The 22981-nt window shown below is 40.0% G+C and overlaps 1 protein-coding gene across 1 annotated transcript; it reads right to left on the bottom strand.

Moving 5' to 3' along the window:
- Positions 1-19549: 19549 nt before the first annotated feature.
- SLITRK2 (SLIT and NTRK-like family, member 2) lies at positions 19550-22734 on the bottom strand. The gene has a single exon (XM_009997094.1). The coding sequence runs from the start codon at positions 22732-22734 to the stop codon at positions 20161-20163; it is 2574 nt and encodes an 857-aa protein (XP_009995396.1). The 3' UTR covers positions 19550-20160.
- Positions 22735-22981: the final 247 nt, after the last annotated feature.

Here is a 22981-nt window from a genome sequence, read left to right as displayed (position 1 = left end):
GAAAAGGACTTGGGGGTGGGAGTAGATGAGAAGCTCCACATGAGCCACCAGGGTGTGCTGGAGCCCAGGGGCTGCTGGGCGCTCTAAACTGAAAGATAGAAACATTTTTGGAATCCAGTGTAAAAAAAAATAAAAAATACTGAAGTTAATAATAAGTGCAAAGTAAAATAGGACCTGTTTAATATAACTGCACTCCATTTGCATCAGAACAGTACAATATGCTCACTGCAATGGAATGATGTCACTTTTATTTTAATAGCTTTATTAGGTATCTGCTTTAGGCTGTACTTGAACCAACAGTCCAAATTCCCTGCTGGTGTAAATTAGTGTAGCTCCATAGGGATCTTGATAATTTTAGCATTAATTATCAGATTCAAGCTATCTTGAACATAGAATTTCCCTTTGACCTTGTGGCAATGATTTTATTAATTTCATAAAGAAAGTAAATACAACAGAACAGATAATAGACCCTGCTACATTTGTAACAGTATTTTTAACAGGAATATGCAGAATCAGAAAGATCACAACCCCCATGAATGAGTGAAGGATACTGTGAAACATTTAGATGGAATAGAAATAATCACTACTTAGCTGTGAGCGCAAAATAAAGCTCAGCCAGAGACAATGAGATACTCAGTGCTTTGCCTTCCTCTGTCAGTCTCAGTAAAGTCTCATTTTCTTTTCTTGTTAATCAGGAATGTTTGTTTTCCCCTTCCGTCTACTGGCATATCTCCCTCTGGTTGTTTTTTTTTAATCCTAGCAATTCTGTATTCTTTTCAGCTCTTGTATCCCATCTCCAACTTCTTTTTATTCCCTTTGACTTTCTTTTAGGCTTCTCTTCACTTTTTTCTTTCTTATCTTTTTCTTCACTCTGCCTCTGGAAAGTTCAGTGTGCAAGTTAATCTAACAGCATGAAGCTAACTGATATGATCAGGACTTGTGAAATAGAAACTAAGCTCTCATGGACTTTTAGAGCCTACCAGTGGCAAATCTCACATGAACAAATTGGTTCTTGACATTTGATCAGGTCTGCTTGTTTCTTAACATAAGCTTTAAAAACAACCTGCAAATCTGATTCTCTTTTTATTCTGGAAACATTGTACATTTGTTGCACAAAAATTACTTCTTTGGAGAACATTTGTTGATGTGATAAGTATAATCAAAGTCATAGTTACCTTGCTGCATTATAAACCTGTATATTAATGATAAGTTAAGTCTCCTTCTGTGTGCCTATAAAGATTCAAGCTTTGTAAGAAAAAATAACATCTTCTTTGCATGGTTAATATGTATGGAAAAAACAGACAAAATTTTTCTCTTAGAAAAACCTGGAGGGTGCCAGGACTGGCCACCCCAGTCATATTGCCTGGATTACTTTGCTGCTTCTGTCTTTGGACTAAGACAACCCAACACTGCTGCCACTCTGATCACCCTGAAAATACCTGTCAACCTGTTGTCTGGACAGATTAATTAAATAACTGTTGCCCTTTTAAGGACATAGAATAGGCCTTATCAAATACATCATCATAATTAAGTTCTTAATTAAAAGAACTAATGAGGTTCAAACTTATCCTATTGAGAAACAGATAAAAATAGTCAGATCAGCACAAACTAACCTCTGCAACCCATCATAGGACAGAGGGTTGTAGCTCTTACATCCATTCCTGATCCTGACACATGCAGCATCCTGTTTAGTCCTGTGGTAGGCATGAGATGTGACATTATAGAGTCTTTTCTCAGGCACAGCAACTCAGCTCTCCATTTCCAGTCTCTTTTGAGCAAAGAGATTCATAGACAGGTCCAAAGTCCATTCAAATCAGTGTGCAGAGGCTCAGGAAAGCTGGATAAGGCCTTGGCAGAGTAGATGAACAGAAACTTTCATATTGCTTCAAGGAGGCAGAAGACTGGCTCTAAGTGTCACTGAGCTCTCATCACATGCAAGGAGTTCACAGAGAATGTCAGAGTGTGTGTCAGAGTCGTGCAGCTGTAGAAGCCACTGCTCTGTATGAGGCCCCAGGCAGGCACCAGTGGCGGAAGGCAAGGCCAGGACTGGGGTCAGCTGCAGCTAGGTGGGATTCTGGATGGTACATCCAGTTTCCCGAGGATCTCTCCCCCCAGTTTTATCTTTAAGTAGCAAGTAATTCCTCCTCTTTCTTCTCTTACTTAGAGGGTGATATTGACAGTATATATTTCAAGCAACTGCAAAAGTTCTACTAAATTTACACACAGTTCCAAATATACGTAGAGTATCATAACTATAATGCCCTCATTCTGTCATATTTGCTTGAAATGTGTGTATTGGTGTATTAGGTAGTTTTACCCTGAATAGAAAAATTATAAATGGCAGAATTAACTGTTTCTCAGTGTTCAGACAGTTTCATTCTGTGGGTACTACTAAAAAAACCCCAAAAATGCATTGAGATCAGAGATAATTATCTGAGAGGCCTATTAATATTGTTTTATTTATCATTTTATTTAATATAAATTTTGTTTAATTGGCTCATCAGTACTTTTTAAACTTCCTAATCTAATGGAAATCTTGAAAGGAGAGTAAAGGCTTTAAAAAAATTCTAAATAAATGGGAAATAATTGAATGGACTTGCTGAATGGCAAACTTGATACATCTATTTTACCACAATAAAATCAGTGGGTGACAAAAAGGCTTTGTGTATTTTCCCACAAGTACAGACACAAGATATTAATTTGGTGCTATAACCACCAAAATGCAAATGTTTGGCCAGGGAATAAAATGGGATGGTTATTACTTCCATTTTGGAGGGAAATTATTGAAGCTACGTTGTGCAGCACAATTTCTGTTAGTACAGAAGCAGCTGTATATCATTTTAGCAGTTTTCTTTGCAATAAAAGATTTTATGTTGATTGTTTTATGGGATAATCAATGGATACAAGAAACAGATTATTAAAGAGGTAGTCACTTGTATTATATAGGTAAAGCTCTTGTTCAACTCCAAGTCCCTAACAGAAGAGAGAAAGAGTGATTCCTTTGCTTGAAAGAGGGCAGAAGCTCAGAGGCACTGAGGGCTCTCCTTCCAGTCTGTGTAATATGTGTATTAAAGTCCTGTGGAAATCTCTGGAAGTGATGTGTGGTGGGGATAATGCCAATCCTGCAGTGTTCAATAGCAAAATTTGCACTTATTACATTGCTGTTAATTTAGGCTCTTATCAAGTGTATTTTTTCTTTGGAAAGTAGCAAATGTGCATGTATCTCCTGAAAATTGTGTGTATTATCTTCATATAGCTCTAAAGTTTAAGGATCTTCTTAAAAGTAATTGTAAGCTTGACTGTCTTTAGGTTCCTGAGCTAACAGGAACAACTTTCAGCAGCAGAGATCTGTTTAGCAGCAGAAGAAGGTCATATCTAGGACACTAATTAAGATTGCTAGTTTTTGAAGGTGTGATGTGATGTCCCTGTGAAAGCTGTTCGTAGCAAGGAGAGGTAAGGCAGAGTTATTCCCAGGTTGTGAAATACAGCAGTGCTGAGCAATCTTCTTCCATGGAAAACATGCAGGACCAGAAAGTAGTGGCTTGGCACATGCTGCATGGTTTAAAATTCTCTTTTCAGCTACAAACTCAGTGCCTCCTTACAAATCACGTTGCTGCTGGGAGGATTTTCAATTATATGAAAGCTTCCTATAATACACCACTGCTGTTCCAGTAAATTCTTTAATCCTGCTCCTACTGAATTTACATGGACTTCAGTGATACAGGACTGCATCAAAAAGGTGCAGCTGGCTTATAATATCTTTGATGGGTGTATTTCATCCTTTCTCAATAAGAAAGAAAGAAAAAAGTAGATAATGGGTTGGTATTTTTAGAGGAGTTGTCCTTACAGCCTGAATTTTCTTTTAATACTTAGCATGCTTTAGAGTGGAAAGTGAAGGGTATCAAATAGCAAGGAGCAACAATAACAATACATATTTTACACTTCAATAGCTCTTTCTACCTGGGAGTCTCAGAACTCTAAAGACTAGCTGATGAAATCTAATGAATTGTGAAAAAAATACACACCCTGTCTTTGCAAAGGGAGTAATTCTCTAAGTTGTATGACTTTCAAAGAACTGTTTTAAGTTACTTGATTTCTCAGTTTCAGATTCTTGCTATAGAAGGAAATTAATTACATGCAGTTTTGTGCAGTTACCAAATTTACATTCTACTGATGTATAGATTTCCTATGGGGAAATCCTTATCTTCCTTACAGTTCTTCCAGATATGCCCACAATTATGCAATTATTGCATGGATTAAGTGCCCTATTTGATCTGCTGATATCTGAACATGTTATTTTAGTGGAGCCAACATAAATGAGTAAGAGAGGTAGTTATTGATGGTTTCTTTGTTTTATGAAGGAGAGAAGTGTGGATTTGTATAAACCAGGAGACAGGAAGGGCTCTCCTAAAGCAAGAGTACAGCCTGTATTGTCTTTCTGTCTCCTTCAAAACAGAAAGAGTAAAATATGCATCTTTGTTATTACAGAGAGCAAGTAATAAAAAAGAATTATTATTTGCTTGCTACAGAAAGTAATATCCATGGCTTTCCAAACAAAGATTAATGGTGTTGAATCTGTGAGTAAGATGTTAAAAAGCCCAGTCAGCGAAGTCTTTGTTTTATGTGTTGTATTACACATTTTGTCAGTATGGCTCACAAGAGGTGGATGGAGATGAGCTTGTGTGAGGAGAGGGGTCTAGACATCTCCAGCTGCTTGATCATGTATCTTTCCTTGATTTCTGCAAAAGAATGACTAGAAGTTGTACAGTATAAATGGGACATGCTGCAGAGGCACCCTTTTCCTTATGTGAGCACCTTTTTAAAGGCTGCAGCAGCTACTCAGACTTGGGTTTCACCCTGGGAGCTAGTACAGAGGCCTCAGGGGATCATGAGTATCGTGTCCTTCCCAAATTGAGTGTTCCTTAATTGCCTGAAGCACTGTTTATCTGGACAAATGAGATTGGTGACAAAATACCAGCAACTGAAAAAAGGTAAGTCACCAAATCAAGGCCAAGTGCAAGGTCCTGCACCTGGGTTGGCACAACCCCGGGCACAAGTACAGGCTGAGGGGAATGGCTAGAGAGCAGTCCTGAGGAGAAAGACTTGAGGGTGGGAGTAGATGAGAAGCTGGATGTGAGCAGCCAGGGTGTGCTGGAGCCCAGAGGGCCAACCACATCCTAGGCTGCAGCAAAAGAAGTGTGGCCAGCAGGACCAGGGAGGGGATTCTGCCCCTCTGCTCTGCTCTGGTGAGACCCCACCTGGAGTGCTGTGTGCAGCTCTGGAGCCCTCAGGACAGGAAGGACATGGAGCTGTTGGAGAAGGTCCAGAGAAGGGCTGCAGAGATGGTCAAGGGGCTGGAGCAGCTCTGCTATGAAGACAGGCTGAGAGAGCTGGGGCTGTTCAGCCTGAAGAAGAGAAGGCACCAGAGAGACCTTATAGCAGCCTTCACTACCTGAAGGGGCTACAGGAAAACTGGGGAGGGGCTTTTCACCAGAGAGGGCAGTGACAGGACAAGGGGTAATGGTTTTAAACTGAAAGAGGAGAGATTTAGGTTTAGAAATTTAGAAATCAGGAAGAAATTCTTCACACTGGGGTAGCAAGGTGCTGGAATAGGTTGCCTGGTGAGGTTGTTAATGCCCCTCCCTGGAGGTGTTTAAGGCCAGGTTGGATGAGGCTTGTGCAGCCTGGTCTAGTGTGAGATGTCCCAGCTCATAGCAGGCAGGTTGGATCCTGATGATCTTTAAGGTCCCTTGCAACCTTAACCGTTCTGTGATTCTATGACTTGCCTGCGTAACAAAGTTCTTTGTGCTTGCTCTACCAGAGTCAAGTGGACATTTAGACATCTTCTAGAACTTCACAGAGCTTAAGAAGTGAAATGAGCATTAGCTGCTTAAAAATACTTTGTATGTCTTTTATGACTGGCTGTTCAAGAGGTAATTTATGGTTCAGCACAACACTTGGACACCAGAAAGCCTTAAAAAATGCTACCTCTTCCTCCCAAGCTTTTTCATTTGCAAAAGCACCTGTCAAAAAGATGGAGAGATTTTTCTCAGTGAGTAATAGCAAAGCACTCTCTATAAGCAGCAACTGTTATGGTAGACAGCAGACCATAAAGCCATGGTTGGCAAAGTAGAAGAATTTTAAATATTTGCTAGATACTCACAGCAACTGTATATGACTGGCACTGTCTCAGAGTGATCAATGTGAAGATTCACAGCACTTGGTGGAATCTCTTGCTTGTTCACTGTACAGTACAGAACCACTCCCGGTCCCCTCATGGTAGTAGCTCTGAGGCATCTTTCAAATTACTTTCTCTCTCTCCTGTACTTTTCTTAAATGTAGTTGAATAGCTTTGCTACTTTTAAGATTGCTGGATCTTTCTCTTTGTGTAAATATATCCAAATGTGGCCTTTAGAAGCTAGAGATGATGTAATGTTTCTTCTGTTGTGACATGTGGTGCCACTGAAGGATTTATCTGCTACAAAACCTCATTTGTGGTTAGGGCAACTGTGTTTTAAAAGAGCTACATATCTCAAGTCACATGGCTGAAAAAGACCTATTGTGTGGAAGTAGGTAAGGAGCAGGATGAGGACCCTTTTTTTAGGTATCTGTGTGGGATTCCAGGAATAGCTAAGTGTTGGTGAAAAAATGGTTTTCACAGGAGGAGTCTGGGCATAGGCACAGAAAATTTGGTACAACATTATCAGATATGAGTATCTTTAAGAAGGGAGGTGAGTGGAAGAGATTTAAGGCTCAGGTAGCACTGAGAATTTGTGGCTGTGGGCATGAAGGACAGAGGTGTAGGGGGCTGCATACTCGTAACTGTATGCCCTTCTCATAAACATTAATTTATAGAAGAGAATGTTTCTTTCTTCTTTCCCTTGATTCTTTTTTTTCTCTTGGCAAGAGTTTCACCTTGCCTTTAAAGCATGGACAATCATTTGTATCTACAAGAAGCTTTAAGATCCATATGGACATGACTTGAAAGTAAAAACTGCTTTGGAGATCTCATTCATTTCCTGTTCTGTAAGACTTTAGCTCTTAATTTAACTTGGGGAGAAGACTATTCTTACTAACTCACAAAGGCACAAATAGAGTGCAGACAATGACAATTTGCTGTAGTGGGTGAGATGAATCACCTTGTAGTGGGGCTGATTTCTTCTGTTAACTATAAAAAGAACACTGATGATTAAAGTAGACAAGGCACTTCATGCTTAGGTAGCTATTGTTAAATGACATGAATCCCACATGAATGACAAAATCAAACAGCAAAAATAGCAACATTTATTATAGAGAACCATCTGTGGAGGCCATAATGCTTATAGTTCATCTATAAAAGGACCCTCTTCTGTTATCACTGGAGAGAATCTCTCTTTTGCTGTGCTGGACTAGAGTACAGAAGTGCACAGTTTGGTATAGAGATCCTAATTTCTCTACATTAAAAGAGTAGATCAGTGCATGATTTTTAAGAACAATCAAGCACTGATTCCAAGGAAACAGTTTTGCTTAAAAATTGGTGGTGCTGTTTGACCTACTTTATTCCAAGGGCAGAGAGTCCAGTGTTCTTTCTGTCATCCGAAAGCACTTGGAGCCAGGGTCAGTTAATAAAGAAAACAGGGCTCATCTGTTCTTTCAGTTTTGAGGTCATCAAGGAGTCCCATTTCCCTAAGTCTACTGTTTAGGATGCTCCTGTTCATACATGTGGGACAAGTCATTATTTATCTTGGTTGAGAAATGCAGTGGTGATTTGGTGGCATTTCCTATCTTTTCTACTGCCTGCTCCCCCCTTTAAACACAAGTTGATTTATGAACATGATACTGTTCATCATAGAGGATATAAGACACAGTGGAATACAGTATCATTTGATGGAGTATTAACAGAGGAGGAGAGCTAAATTATTTAAAGTAGTTGTCCCCAGTGTTTGCTGTCCCATGGGAAACAACTATTAACATGTTATTGGCACCATGTTTTCCTTCAAAGGGGCTGTAGACTGCATTCAGAATTCTGATCATCCAGTGGAACTTCACCCCTTTACTCCTCCCAGTATCTGTAATTTCAGTGGCAAAGTGGGAGCCTTATTGGTTGGTTAGGCAGGTCCCTGAAAAGGAAGGCAGTGCCAGATTTTTGCCTCCCATTTTTATCTGTACCCTATGCAGAGTGACTCTTTTCAGGGGGGAAATTTGGGAGAAGAACTCAGCATGAGAAATGATGAAAGAAAAAACCCTTCTGAAACTGTAGGAGACCTCTGATTTGTGCTTTTCTGGTGGCAGCACTTCCAGTTGTCACAAAGCAGCAACAGTACTTTCAAGGGACTGTACTCTTGGATGCCAATTTGAATCCTAACGGCTCCACCGCTGGATTCCTGTTTGATCTCTTATACAACCATTTTAATATGTATCTTCTCCTGTGCCCTTGCTGAGACATCTTACTTCTTTTGTTTTCTTTAAGAATAGTGGCAGCTTATTCAGTGCAATGAGATTAAGAGGGTTGGGTCAGACTCCTGGGACTCTCTTGAGAACCATGTTTGCTGTTCACACTTCTCCAGTCAGCTGAAAGACAGAGTGCTCCAGACTGAATTCCTTAGCCCTGGGATTTCTACCAGCCCACTGAAATTCTTACCATATTAGCCAAGTTTAAGAGAACTTAGATGGCTTTGGATGGGTAGACATCAGCCTGGTGCAACTGGCTGAAGGTGCATGCTCTACAGATGGCCCCTGAGGAAGAAAAAAGCCAGGTGCCCAGGTGATGCCATAGCCCACCAAAGTCTGACAGCAGAATGTGGGATGGCATGTTGTGCTGGAGGAGCCTGTCTCTACATGTAAGTGAGGGGTTCCCTCCTAGGAGGGCAGTGCTCTCCTTGGTGGCCTCAGCATTCTCTTCTAGGGCTGTGCTTTTGTGTCTCTGTTGCAGTTCCACTTCTGTCCCTTACTTTCCCTTTGCAGAAGCAGTCTGGTTCTTACACAGCCTTACTGCTCAGCCCAGAGGCAGCAAAAATCAAGTTATCAAATTAATCAATAAGCAAAATCCAACAGATCAGAGAACTAGCATTGCAATCAACATTGCAAGCCATGTAGCTAAGAGGAGTTACTTCAGCAAAGGCTATAGCCCTTGTTATTTCCACATTCGTATTTTACTAATTTGGAGGAAACTGTTATAGGTATTATTAAATTGGAATGTCATGCAATGACAGGTGTTCTGGAAAGATGCTGGCAAGGTTTGCAAAGTTTTGTTAATTTTTCTCAAAGCTTTCACAGCTTTCAGTGTGGCTTTTTCACAAAGTTAAACTTAGAGGATTAACATCACTCTCCTCATGGTACTCTGTTTACCAAGGGAATGTTGGTCAAAGGGAGGAAAGTGGACAACTTCAGACTTTTCATGTCAGTGCTACTTACAGAACAAATATCCATTGGCAGGGTAAGAGCCTAAAGAAAAAGAAAAGAAGCTTTCTATCTATTGTGCAATAAATCAAAAGGTTCCAGTGAATTTCTTTGAGTGGTAGCAAAACTGCTTAATCTAGGATTTCAAAGGGTGATCAAAACTATTTTCAATTATTCCTGACTTGCACTTGTATCATTCCAGACTGAGCCAAGTCTTTTTTCCTAGTACATTCCTTTATTTAAAGGCAATAGAAAGAAAAGAAAGAAGTGAATTTCCATGATCAGAATCCCAATGTGTGGGTAATATGACTTCGGTTCTTCCTCTGGAAAGTCTGAATAAGACCAAATAATTACAAGTTCTTCACTAATAAAAAGCAAAGTAAAAAAGAAACAATAACAGAGCATTTTCAGAAATTGGATTTTCATTATCTGTAATAATTCGGAAAGCTTATCTATTGTGAAAAGAGCAAGCTTGATTCTAATGTGGCATAAATATTTGCATGACAATAAGGTTATGTATTTTAGACTAATTTTCTATTGCCCACAAAGAAGAAGAAATAGCTGTGGCCATCCTTGGGAAAATATGACTTTCTAAATGTGACTTTGTGTATGTCCTGAGACTCTACAGCTAGTTTTCTTTGAAAGTACATTTACTGCTATAGTGCAGTTGCCATTGATTACAGACTAGCAGCCCAACTCTAAGGGTGGCAGAATGGGTATGCAAGAGTTGTTATGTAGCTTTGATCTTTCAGAATAAGTAAGTAGTCCCACATGGAGAACATAAAAATATGCCTTTGTGTCTCACTACTTTGTATGATTAACTGAAAGACTTGAGGATTAAAAGGTTTTGTAAAGTACCAAATATCAACCATAGAGTTTTTTGCACAAATTACTCATTTGCATCCCAAAATGAACTAAGCCATGAGCTTTCAAAGATCTCTTTCTAAACATGATCCATTATTGGTATAAAAGTTGATTGCCTAGGTTAAGAGGTCTACAAAACAAAGTGGGTGCATCCTTAGCTAATATAAACCATCAAATGGCTGTTTATGGAGCTAAGCACTATTTACAGCAGCTGAAGATCTGGATATCCTTTCCTAAATAATAACCTGTTACTCTTAGGATAGAAAAGCTAACATTTAAAGTCTAAGCTGAACACATCATTGGATCATTGAATGTTTATATTTCTTGATCTAGATTTTTTCCCAGACCTTAAAGAGAACAAGTCTTTTGAAGGAGTATTTGAACTACTGCTTTTGATGTACTTCTGCTGGTCCAGGACAGATGGTTTGCACTGCACTGCTAGAGTGTTTATATGATCTGTATAAATAGCCTCTAAACTGTCAATTATCCAGAAGTATAAATTGTGCATGGGATCAGAGCACTTACCACATCCAGCCAAAATCCCCCCATGTCAGTTACAGTCTAGAAACCAGGAGTTGTTCACATGTTCCATTTTATGAATCAGCAAGGACACAGAAAGCATCAGTCTTAGAAGTCTCAAAATTTAGATGGGCACAAAATCTAAACCTAAACCAGAATAACATGCCTAGCCAGACAATTAATTTTAGTCAGTTAATCAAAAGCTATTTTAAAAGTGGAGGTGAAATTTGGCCTCCATTGACTGGATGTGCTGCTATAGATTATTGGAGCATGTGGTCCTACATCTACAAATCATCTCTCTGTTGCAAGGCATGACTTGTCTACAGACATTCTGAAAGACTGAGGAAAATGGTGCGCTTTCCAACACAAACAGTTGGATTTTACAGTATGTAGTTGGACTTTATTATGGAAAAACATGCCTACACTCTGCATTCGGTAGGCAAGAGATTTATTACAGTAACTATGGAGTAGAAAAAAGGAGAGGTTACAGAGTGCAAAAAGCTAGAAAATAGCAGTTGAATGATTTTTTTTTCCTCTCTCCAGAGTGCCAGGTTCTTATTTCAGTATCTGTCTGCCACTCAGAGCCTGTTTAGGTTCACTTGCTAGCATAAAAGCTGTCTGCAATAGCCAAACTGACTTCATGCAGAAAAAAAGGTGAATAAAAAACAACTGGTAAGAACTATTTTTGAAAGGATTTTCAGGGCAGAAACAGACAAGGTAATTCACCTCAGCCAGAGAGGGAAATTGTAGGAGATGGGATGCTGTGCATTTATAACGGTTTAAAACCAAACTGTGTTTTTTTTTCCCTCCATTTCATTCCACGTATGTAATCTCTTTTTACAAGGAGATAGTATTTTTTACCTGTAAAAGGTAATCTTCATGGTCTTAATTTTATCTATAAAAACAGAAAACCAAACTAAATCTGAAATGTACACACAACATTCTTAGAACAATATATGCCAGGAAAAGAGCCCATAAACTATTGCTGTATTTCAGATGAAGCTATGAAGCCATAAGGCTTTGAAAAACAACTATACTTAACATCTCTTATCAGTAAATCTCATTAGACTAAGGCAGAAAGTATCATCCTCCTCATTTAATGATGCAGAAATTAAAGCATGGGGACATAGGTATGCTTTGTGCAAGGACACTGGCAGAACTAAAAAGATAACACTAATTTCTCAATTCCCAGCAAATGAGCTCTTAACTAGGCCCACTTCTACCCTATCTAAAGCAAATAAATAAATAAATGTAAAAGTATGAGCAAAGTCCTTGGTAGTTCAATTTCAGGACTTCACTATGAATTCTTCATTAGCACTCTACAGCTAAGAATTATTCCCACACATTATCTGGAGAACAATGAGAAGCCATGGAGAACATAAGCCACCAGCAAACATATTAGTAAATACTGCATTAAGGAAAAGAAGGCCACATTAATAAATAAGAATTATCCACTCAGTTCTGGTAAGTAGCTTATGAGTTAGATGGGATGGTAAATATGGTTTTAAAAAACGCAACCTAAAAACAACACCACTAATTGAAGCGTGAACTGTAGCATTAAGCATTTTCCCCACTGTCATTGTCTTTTCTCGTGAGCCATGCTTATATTTCAATTGCAGTAAATCTCATATAACTTTAAGGCTGGGATTTCTCAACTGTCCAAGAGAATTCCCTGTCTGTGTGGCAGTCTGTGTACCATCTCCCTTTAGAAGTTCCACAAAAAATAGGCATTAGTATAAGCTCTCTGAATGATGAGTGCTGCAGTCCTTAACTTTCTGGTAGGCTCCTTTTAGCATCTTTGCAGTTAAAATGATTATAATCTAGCTCCCCCCCCTTTCTTTTCCCCAGGATCTTGCATAAAAAGGCAAATCCCCCCCCTCCCAGTGTTGTTAGATCTCCTTTTGATTCTCTAGTAGTCAGAATAAACGCCTCTGAAACCTCCATTAAAAAGCCCAGAAAATTGGAAAGGCTTGTCCCACCTTCTAACCCTTCCTCTTTTTTCTGTTTTAAGTAAGCATGTAAGCTGAATATTGTAAGTTTTTCCACAGATCCTTGCTAGTGTGCATGTGTTTCAAGTTGGAATGCATCTGAATAGAAACAACAGCTTGGCAGAACATGGCAGATGAGATGGAAGCAGTAAAGCTTTGGTGAAGCTTTGCTCACTTGACCGGATCACTGAATTTGTGAAACTCCTCTGAGCTCTTCAACTCTCAGTTGTCCTGGTACTTAGGGAACTTGGCTACTTGCGAAAGAAGATGAAGGAAAAACAAAGACTTAGCTGAATGTATTCCTTTTGCCTTCCATAGCAAGAATGCAGTCAGGAATATAAAATTCACAAGAGATATTAAGAGATACATAACTCGATATTCTAAGCAAAATCTCACCCTCTGGGGAGCAGGATATGTGACAGCAGTTAGGATTCTGGCCATACTTTAGGCCAAGAGGTCAGATCATGGAGTACTCAAACATTACTGAAAATCTGATACTTAAGTGACTCAGGTATGAACTTGGAGTATGTTCACTTCAGATTTATGTGAATGAGTATTCAGTCTGGAAAACCCCCAAATGGCATTTAAGTGATGGTAAGAGGACATACCCATTTTTCCTTCTCATCTGCTGCTTATACTTTGGTGTGTCCAGTGGCTGTCCCTGTTTGACTGTCCATGGCAGGAAGGTTTGATCTAGCTCATCTTTTAAGGTCCTTTAAAACCCTAACCATTCTATGATTCATTCTATGATTCTTTGATTTCATGAGATTCTTGTCACCGGTGCCAGCCCCAGGGGACTCCACTGGAGCCCAGCAGGTATCAGGCTAACAAAGGTACTCTGATCTGCACCCGAATCACTCAGATTTGACTGTATCCTGAAACCTGTAAAAGCCTCTGTGGCAGCTTTGCTTCGGTATTAGGTTGTTTGTTCTTTTGCAATTAGAAGAGGATTTATGTAGTCATTACATTTTCACAGTTCTCTCAAAAATTTCTGTTCATTGTAGCTGTCCAGCTAAGATACTGGCATGTACCAACTCGGTAACAAATCTGTGGGGAGAAGGAAAAAAGTTTATAGAATGGGAAAAAACTGCCTCACCTCCAATTCCTCTGCCTCTCAGAACAAAAATCAAGATATCTTAAAATAGAATCTGTCATATCACCAGTGATTTAAAGGGAATTTTTTCCAGGCTTTTGTATGGAAATAGGTCTTATCTCAAGAGGATGTAACTGCAACAGGTCTATATACATTAGCTGTGCCTTTTCCAGTGCATACAGCATTCTTAAAATGGCTGTACTGCCTCCCACTCAGAGATAATTGGTGCCAAACACTTCTGGCTCTGGGAAGCAATGCCTATACAGGGGGAGAAAAGAAGACAGGAGTCTGTGTTGCTAAGACACAAATCTATACTTGTTCTGTCATATAAAGAATCCTGACATTGTAAAGCAGACACTTTGTAATCTTGGTGTAATTTCTGTTATGCTGCAAATATGGATTTACACTATCTTAGTTTCGAATGCTAGTGCTACCTTCCTTGCTATGATCAGCAGTGATGTTTTGTCTCTAGCCACATATATTGATGTGAACAGTTTGCTGAAAAGTTACTTTTTTCAAAGGGCCTTAGAAGTTAAAAAAGTATGGCATTAATTACACAAATGGTTAATTAATTGTATTTTTAAAAATAGAGATAATATTCAGAAATACTGCAACCAGCTCTCTTCTTTCAGACTTTGCCTTGACTACTGCTTCAACCACAGTGCATTACCAGATGCACAAATAGGGTAACAATCAGAGATGAGAAGCAAATTCTAAACACTTCAGTTACCTGAACATCCCGAAAGATAATGGAGCTGCCTCTGGCCTCTAATTTCATTTAACAGAACGTAACAAAAACTGCTGCTGTACTCAGATGGGGGCCCCTCTGTGTTTATGATCTCAGGAAGAAATTCAGTTTTATGATGTCTTGTTTTTCAAACTTCACTCATACTCTTGAGTCTATTTGTCTTTAGAATGACTGCATCTCCAATTGCAGCTCCAACATTTCTTTCAAAGTGATCTATTCATCTGTATTCATAAACATGTCAATCTACTGCTTCAAAAAAAACCTAACCAACCCTCCAATAACAAAAAACCAACAAAAAGCTTCTCATTAATCCACCTCCCTCATTAGTTAGGATTAAAAACCTTAGTCAAAATGATTGGCCTAGTGCCCAGAAAAGCTACAAGATCAATAATCCAAATAGACTTAATGATCCTCTAACTAAAGAATAACTTTTGTACTTCCCCTACAGAACGCTTTGAAAAAACAAAGCGAAAAATACAAGAAATGTCACAGCATCTGCGTAAGTTAATTTATCTGTTGGTTTGGAGTTGTACAGTTGGGGGAGGGACTTCAGAAAATAGGGGAGTTTGTTTTTTTCTTCTCTCTCCGTTAAATGACATTAATTGTCTGCAAAAACAGTAACACAAAAAATAACAAACCGTATCAGTGATTAGCCTGTAACAGCCTAGGAAGATTCATTAACATTTCCAGTATCTCATTTCACTCATGAGCAGTTTAAAATTATGGCATTTATATTCCTATACAAGATGGTATTATTTGTTTAGGCAATTTAACTTGTTGGTATCCTTATTTTGACACTACTAACTACAGTTTCTACCTTTAAAAAGTTTGTTTTTTATTTTAAAAACTCAGGAGTTGAAGGGAAGAAAAAGAACCTTACTGTATAGTTCTCTGTCAGCACAAGAAGGTGTTACAGAAAGCCAGTGCCTTTGGCCAAAGCAGGCTATAAACTCCACAGAGAACATTTCTCTCCTGGACAGATTGGAAATGACTTGGGGCAGAGATTGGCAGACACTCACCAGAGCATACATCTTGCATGTGGGTGTTCTAGAGAATTATCAGGCTGGGATGACTGCACCTATGTGGGGATTAGCTATCTAATCAGTGCTCATCATCTAGTCTCTCCAAAATCACTGGAAAGAAAAAAAAAAAAAAGCTGGTGTATCTGTAGCCCAATTCATGTCATATATTTTGCGATGGAATAAATCACCTTTGAATGGCCTCCTTTCTGCTGTTTAGGTACCCTTCACAACCAGTTTGAGTCTTAAATTGTAGTCACTAATTTTGGCAAGATTAACCCATGCTGAAGACAACTCACTGAGATGACAGCAAGGTGTGATGTGATGCCAGTAGTTTCAGACAGCTCATGCTTTTGTTCTTACTCAAAAATGCTGCTTGAATAGCCAGGGTTGGCACATGGGAAATCCTGTGTGGAAGCTGAGACAGTTTGATTTTAACACTTCCCTCCTCTGCTCAACGAGTAGAAGAGGGAACAGCTATGCAGTCCTTCCTCCAGAGCAGACCCCAGGAATACCACTGGGATCAGGTGTCTCATTTGACATAGGGCTACTCAGCAATGTCCTGGGAGGAGGTAAGGGCTAAGCTCTCAGTAGAGCAGGGACATCAGTTCCCTTCAAGACTGTGAAATAGGTCCTTCAGAGCTAGCTAGGGAAGGAAAGGAAAGGAAAGCCCAGGGGGACAGATATAAGGGGAATAGTTGGGGTGTTACATGGTCAGGGTTTGGGAAGTAGATAATGGAGGGGAGGTAGGAACTGAACAAATGCTGGAAAGTGAAAGGATGAAATCTGATGGAAGAAAGACTACAGAAAGGAGAACTACCAGTGGGATACTGGAGTGGCTCTGCAGCAAACGTGAGAACCCAGATGGATAGTAGAAACTCCTTTGCAAAAAATGGCATCAGTTTTGTGGGGTGAAAAAGGGAAAGCAATTAACTTTTCACCCTCTGGGTTTGTTCTGCTGCTAGCAAAGCCAAAGCATTGTCCCAGGAGATAGAGGTATGCCTCAGAACCATAGGGCAATCTGGGCCCAGCAGTGTAAGGTTAGCATCTCTCTCCATTTTGCCATTGAAGTTACTTATTGAAATCTAGTTTCTAAGATAATGGATAAACTTTACTTCAAGCTTAGAGAAAGATCTCTTAAAAAATGTATTCATGCACTGCAAATGTACTGCCCCTCGTTTTCACTGGAGATAACTGCACAGTTTTAACAGTGCTTCAGTCTGCACCATCACTGTTTCTGTAAAGGTCATTATGTCCACTTTCACAAAAGAAAACTCATGAACAAAGAAAACTATTTGCATCCCATTTTCCTGAGGAAAAAAATGCTTTGCTAACCTCGTTTCACAGTTCAACTTTTCAAACTATGAAGGAAAAATTTTTAAGACTCATTATCAAGCCACTACTCAGGCAAGCAGCTCTCCTCTAACAAGCAGCAGCTTCCAGGGCTGCACAGCTAAAGAAGTGTAGAGACCTTTCCACGCAGCAGCTGCCAACACACTTTGCCTGTTAAACAAATCTCTTTAAGTGTAACATAAAAAAAGTCTCCTTCTCTCTCACCCAGACACACTATGAGAATAATTGCTTAATAGATACCTGCTGAAGGGTATAAAAGCAAACCTAAAAGATCTACAGCAATGTTTTTTAAGTTAATACTGATGATGCAAAATTAAATCCAATCACTAGTTAAATTCCCCTAGGAAAGCTAAGGAAATGTAAAACAACAGCAATGTCTTTAAAATGCGGCTGTGCTACCTCAGCAAACAGTCTGAGACTGAAACAGTAAAAACAAACAAGATCAAGTTACTAAAATAATCAATTCTCTATTTCTGTTGATTGCAAACACTAGAGAATAGAAACATTTTAGTAGGAAAAATTAGCATTTTTCTGAGAAAAAAAAAGGTTCTGGTCCTGCTTCACTAGAGAATAATAAATAACAATTTCCTAGATGTTAAGAGTGCCAGATATAACACAGCACTTGTTTTGCAGGCAATACTAAAATTGTATCTGGAAAGAGTTAATAACTTTACTTTAAAATAAACCCTTAGACAAGTATAAGTATTCAGTAATAAATGCTTTTAATTACCCAGGGAAAGGAGCTGTACTAAGTCACTACTGGAAGCTTTCAAAGAAGTACCTCACTCAAAGATGGATGCTATTCCAGTCAAATGTTCCAAGTTGAACTAATGTGATACCATTTCGCCTCCTTCTTGAAGTGAGACCATTTTGAAGACTGATTCTTCAGTAGTTCATTGTAGTACTTCACTTTTAAACCTGATCTAATGAACAGCCAGAGATGCCATGGACTCTAAACATAAAGAATTGACATGCTAGCATATTCATGTACTCAGATGTCACACAAATCATTAGAATACACTTTACTGAATGCCTCAGGTATCTGGCAATATGAATGCAAAGCCTCTTTAGCTCTTAAATATAAAGCAAATTCCTTTTGGCAAAGTCCTGATTAGAACAACATTGATTGTAGTTATTTATAGATCAAATGCAGTTGCTGAAAATTTCTCAAAGTTGTAGATACTATATTATTAACTATAGTAAAGCTCTAAAAATCAGTCAGCAGAAGCCACTTCAATCTCCACATGATAATAAAGGATTATTATGTGCAGTAACCTATTTATGAAAAGGAAACAGTGTGCTTCTTTCAGACTCCATCAATTGCTTTAATAAGGAATTGAAAAGACTGGCCTACTTTATATGCAGATCACCATCCCAGTTGCATAAGGATTTACAATAGACAAAACAAAACTGTTTTTGTTGTAAATAAGGGCTGTTTGTTTGAATCACACAATAATGTTTGCATCTAAAAATTATTTAGAAGCTAATAAGGCTTAATGAGGTTTGACTGTATACTTGTTAAAAAAATGGTTTCAGTATTCTCCAGGAAGGAAATGTAAAGGGAAGGTGGTAACATAAAGCTTGAAGTAAAACAGGCCTGACTTAATGGGAAAGCAGATTATTTACTGTGTTTCATAGAATCATAGAGTAGATTGGGTTGGAAGGGACCTCTAAAGGTCATCTAGTTCAACCCCCCTACAATAAGCAGAGACATCTCACACCAGAACAGATTGCCGAGAGCCCCATCAGGCCTGATCTTGAGTGTCTCCAGGGATGGGGCCCCCACCACCTCTCTAGGCAACCCGTTCCACTTCCTTCACTGATGGGCTTAAGAAAACCAATGTTGAGAATTCATTTCACTGAAAACATTTTATAAAATTTAAGATAATGAATTTACTAGTAGTTTTCTCTAGTTTATTAGAATTATTATAATGTTACTTTTGCTTTAGAGACTGAAAATTTAAAATAGTTCAGACTGCTGCAAGTTAGTGTAATGTACATACTGATTTCTGCTACCTTGATTTGGAGGACTCCAGAGACACAGGTTCAAATTTTACCTTTGGCATTGGTTCATTTGCCTGTGTGTTAATAAATGTAATGAGGTGTGGGATGACCCCTGCTGGTGTCCCCGCTTATAAAAAGAAATATGTATCTGACAGAAAAGGCCATGTTAGTTTCAGTCCAAAAAAGTTACAAATATAAACTCTGTCATAAAATGTATAAAAATACTTAATGCATAAAATATTATGAGTAATGTTCTCTTAAGTATGAAAACAATCTTAAACCGCTGAACATTACTGTGTTAGAGCTGCAATGCAATGTATTAAGAAGGACATTAATTGTTCAGTTCACTGTGACAGTGTTAAACATCTTTTATTAATGAGCTGTTACTCCCACCTGAGGCATTTGGTAACCTCTAGTCCACAGCTAAATCAGTTGATTTCAGTGAATCACTCTAAACAAACCTAGAGGGAAAAAATACCCCAATAATTTACATTTGAGTCTGTAAAGTCCTAGAACTAGATTTGTTTGAAGAAGGGCAGCTTTCCTATAAATCAAGCCTTCTGATTTAATGCAGCTGACATACAGATCTATTTTACAACTTTTTTTTTTAATTTCAAAAATACAACACATTAAAATAGGTTCAATTTATCAAAGCTAAGAGCAACAATTAAGTAATAATGTACTTAAAGTGCAAAGGCACTTTAACACAAAAAAGTGACGCCCAGTGGCTATACTTGGTAATTGAACAGCAGAACTGTATATTATTATTTACAAAAGAAAGTCATAGTCCAGGAAAAAAGATCTTTGGAGATCTTCTACATAATACATTAAGTTTCTGCTTTGAAATGAAAAAAAAAACAAACAACAGAAAACCCAAAGAACCCCTTCCTCATTTCCTTCCAAATTAAAAAGAATTATGTAAGATCTATTACAGAAACATACATTTGCAGTGACAGTTCCTAAAGAAGGGTCAAAAGGAGAGAGATATAGAAATAACTTAAAGGGAATGTTGCAAAAGCAACACCATGTCCCTGCTATGCTGTAGGGGTTCCATTTCTCTCTCACTCTCATTTTTTATTTTAAAAAGTGGAAATGCTGGGAATGCGACAGATGACATCAGCACCGAGTTCAGACTCAATCAAATGTGATGCTGAGCTCGTTTAAAAAATTTTCCTTTGTCTCCCACCACCCCCTTCACAGCTGACTGATTGCAGTTTGTTTTTCCAGAACTTCGAGGTAGTCTGGTTCTGTTTGTAGCTTTCCTTGGAGTAAAGGATGCTCGGGTTTAGACTGTTCTGCAAAATATTTCCTGGGAGTTCCATATAAAACAGTTTTATTTATCCTGTCCTGGTTTTGGCGTCTCGATTCATATGAAGGGGCAAACTGCCTTTTGGGTAAGGTGCAAAAGTTATAATGAACTAATCCTCCGGTGGGGAGTTCCTTGACCCTTTCTGCAATATTTTGATACAGAAGCTCCGGTTCCCTTGGTGAGGATTGCTTTTCCAGTAAATCAGCTGCACTGATTGTAAAAGCAAGACCAGTGGGGTCTTCCTTTTTGTGGTCAAGATTGCTATAGCTGAACTCATGGAGATTCCTGTAATAGGCAACTGGATCCCCTTCCTTTTGCATGTAGATTGGGTTTTGGCACATTTGTCCAACAGGAGGGGGAATGTAGTTATAAACATGTCCTTCAGTTTTATCGTGGGTCTCAGAGTTGTAAGACCCATACTGGAGCTGAAATGAACTTATATCTAAGTTGTTTGCACTGCTGGGCATGCTCTGCACCCCCTTCCGGCGCTTAAGGACAAAGACAAATAGGCCTGCCCCAAAACAGACTGACAAGATAAACACCACCAGCAGGCCTAAAATTAAGACAGACAGTGGAACTTCAGTGTGTATCTCTGGGTAGGAGCTGGGCGAGACACCAAGGAGATGGGGTGTATCTGTGTTCTGGTTCATGGAGAAAAGAGAAGAATCTGACAAGTTGGGGTTCTCTGGGCAGATGGCTTCTTTGCTCAGAAATTTCAGATGCTCTCCAGAGTGCTTGGTGGGAGACTCGCATACGACCTCATTAATAACTACAGTGGGGTTTGACTGCTGGTTGTGCTGGTCAGTGACTTGCTCTATCCAGTTCCTCAGCCCCAGGATGTCACACGTGCAGTCCCAAGGGTTCTCCTGTAGGTCTATCTGAATTAGAGCTGAGAGCTGGTCCAAGACTCCTCTCACAGGCAGATGTGAGAAATGGTTGTTTCTAAGGTTGAGTCTGGTGAGGGAAGTGCCACCAAAGACGTTGTCAGGCAAGGATCTGAGCAGGTTGTTATTGAGAAATAACAGATGAAGGTTACTCAGATCATCAAAGGTGTGTGGCAGGATCTCCTTAATGACATTGTACTCTAGGTAGAGATACTGCAGGCTGTGCAGCCCGTCGAACATAGATGGGTACAGAATCTCAAGGTAGTTGCCATTAAGATAAAGTCTACGTAAACTTGTGAGGTTTGTAAAGGCACCTTCTTGTATCACTGCAATTCTGTTATTTCCTAGATGTAACAAATCCAGAGAGCTGTACTCTACAAGATCAGTTCTATAAATGACTTGCAGATAGTTACTAGTAAGGTAAAGTTTCTTTGGACTGGTTGGCCTAGGGTGGAGATCAGAGATGTTACTTATCTTTTTCTCTTGGCAGTTCACATTTAAGCCATTGTCTGAGCTTTGCAAAGTACAGATGCAGCCAGCTGGGCAGGTGATGGGCACAGGAGACTTAGTCTGGTAAACCATGATAGGTCCAAATATTTGTCTGTCTTTTGACACAGTGACACGGGGTGTGGGGCGGTTCCTGGTTTTGGGTGGCCGGCTGGCTTTTGGGGCTCTGGTGGGATTGATGGCAGAGCTGGCTGTGGGCAACAGCCTTGAGGTGTGTGGGTCTGAGAGGACAGGGTGTTTTTCCCTCTGGTTTGAATCACTGGAGCTTTTCCTAGGGCAGAGGTCTTGCCTGGTGAGCTGGGTCACATCTTTCCCATGAAGCCTGAAGGGGGTTTCACAGACTATCTCACCCACGAACACGGTGATGGTGTCTAGCCAGGCCTTGAGTGGCAGCAAGTCGCAGGTGCAGTTCCAAGGGTTTTCCTCCAGCTGGATTTCCATGATGCCTCCAATGTGCTCCAGCACACCAGCAAAAGGCATCATCTTCAGCCGGTTCCCCCGCAGGTCCAGGTGAGTGAGGAGCACGAAGCGGAAGACGTTGCTGGGCAGGGACAGCAGGAGGTTGTCATTAAGAATAAGCACCTTGAGCTTGTTTAGCTTGCTGAAGGCCCCTGCCTCTATGGCACTGATGTAATTGTAATCAGCCTGCAGGTACTCCAGACTCTCCAAGCCCAGGAACGTGTCCTCCTTCAACACTTCCAGTTTGTTATTATTAAGGTGCAGCCTCTTGAGGGTGCGGAGGCCGCTAAAGGCCCCTGTGCGGATCTCCTGCATATCGTTGTTGCCCAAGTGGAGGGTCACAGCATTGGAGTAGTTGACAAACTCATTGGGGAACAGGCGGGTCAGAGCGTTCCCGTTGAGAAACAGCTGGTAGATCTTGGACGGTGGAGGCAGGAGGAGGCTGACGGTTGTAAATCCTTTGTTTTCACAATTAATGTTCAGCACGTTCTCCTTCTCCTCACAAGGGCAGCGGCTCTTGCTGCAAATGTCTTTAGCAGGTTTGCGACTCTCTGTCCGCGAGCCCCCAGCCACTGTTAACAAACTGAGCAACCAAACACCCTTCAGCATCTTTATGCGCCGTCGATCCCCGCTTCAGTACCTACAGTCAAACCTTTTGAGACAGGTAAGGAGAGAAAGAAGAAATGCCCAGTGAAAGCGGCCAGGAGCAGAGGTTGCGAGGGGAAAGCAGGTTGCAAGGCTGGGGAGGGGCGGCAAGGCAGAGTCTGGCAAAACTCCTCCGAAATCCGCCCTCCTCCTTGCCTCCTTTTCCTCTCGGAAAGCGCCTGCGGAGCCGCGGCGGAGGAAGCCCCGTCGC

The sequence above is a fragment of the Chaetura pelagica genome, unplaced genomic scaffold (assembly GCF_000747805.2).
Source record: "Chaetura pelagica isolate M959 unplaced genomic scaffold, ChaPel_1.0 scaffold344, whole genome shotgun sequence".
NCBI classification, from domain to species: domain Eukaryota; kingdom Metazoa; phylum Chordata; class Aves; order Apodiformes; family Apodidae; genus Chaetura; species Chaetura pelagica.
Note: the sequence above shows the minus strand (reverse complement) of the source record. Positions and strands in the feature narration are given on the sequence as shown.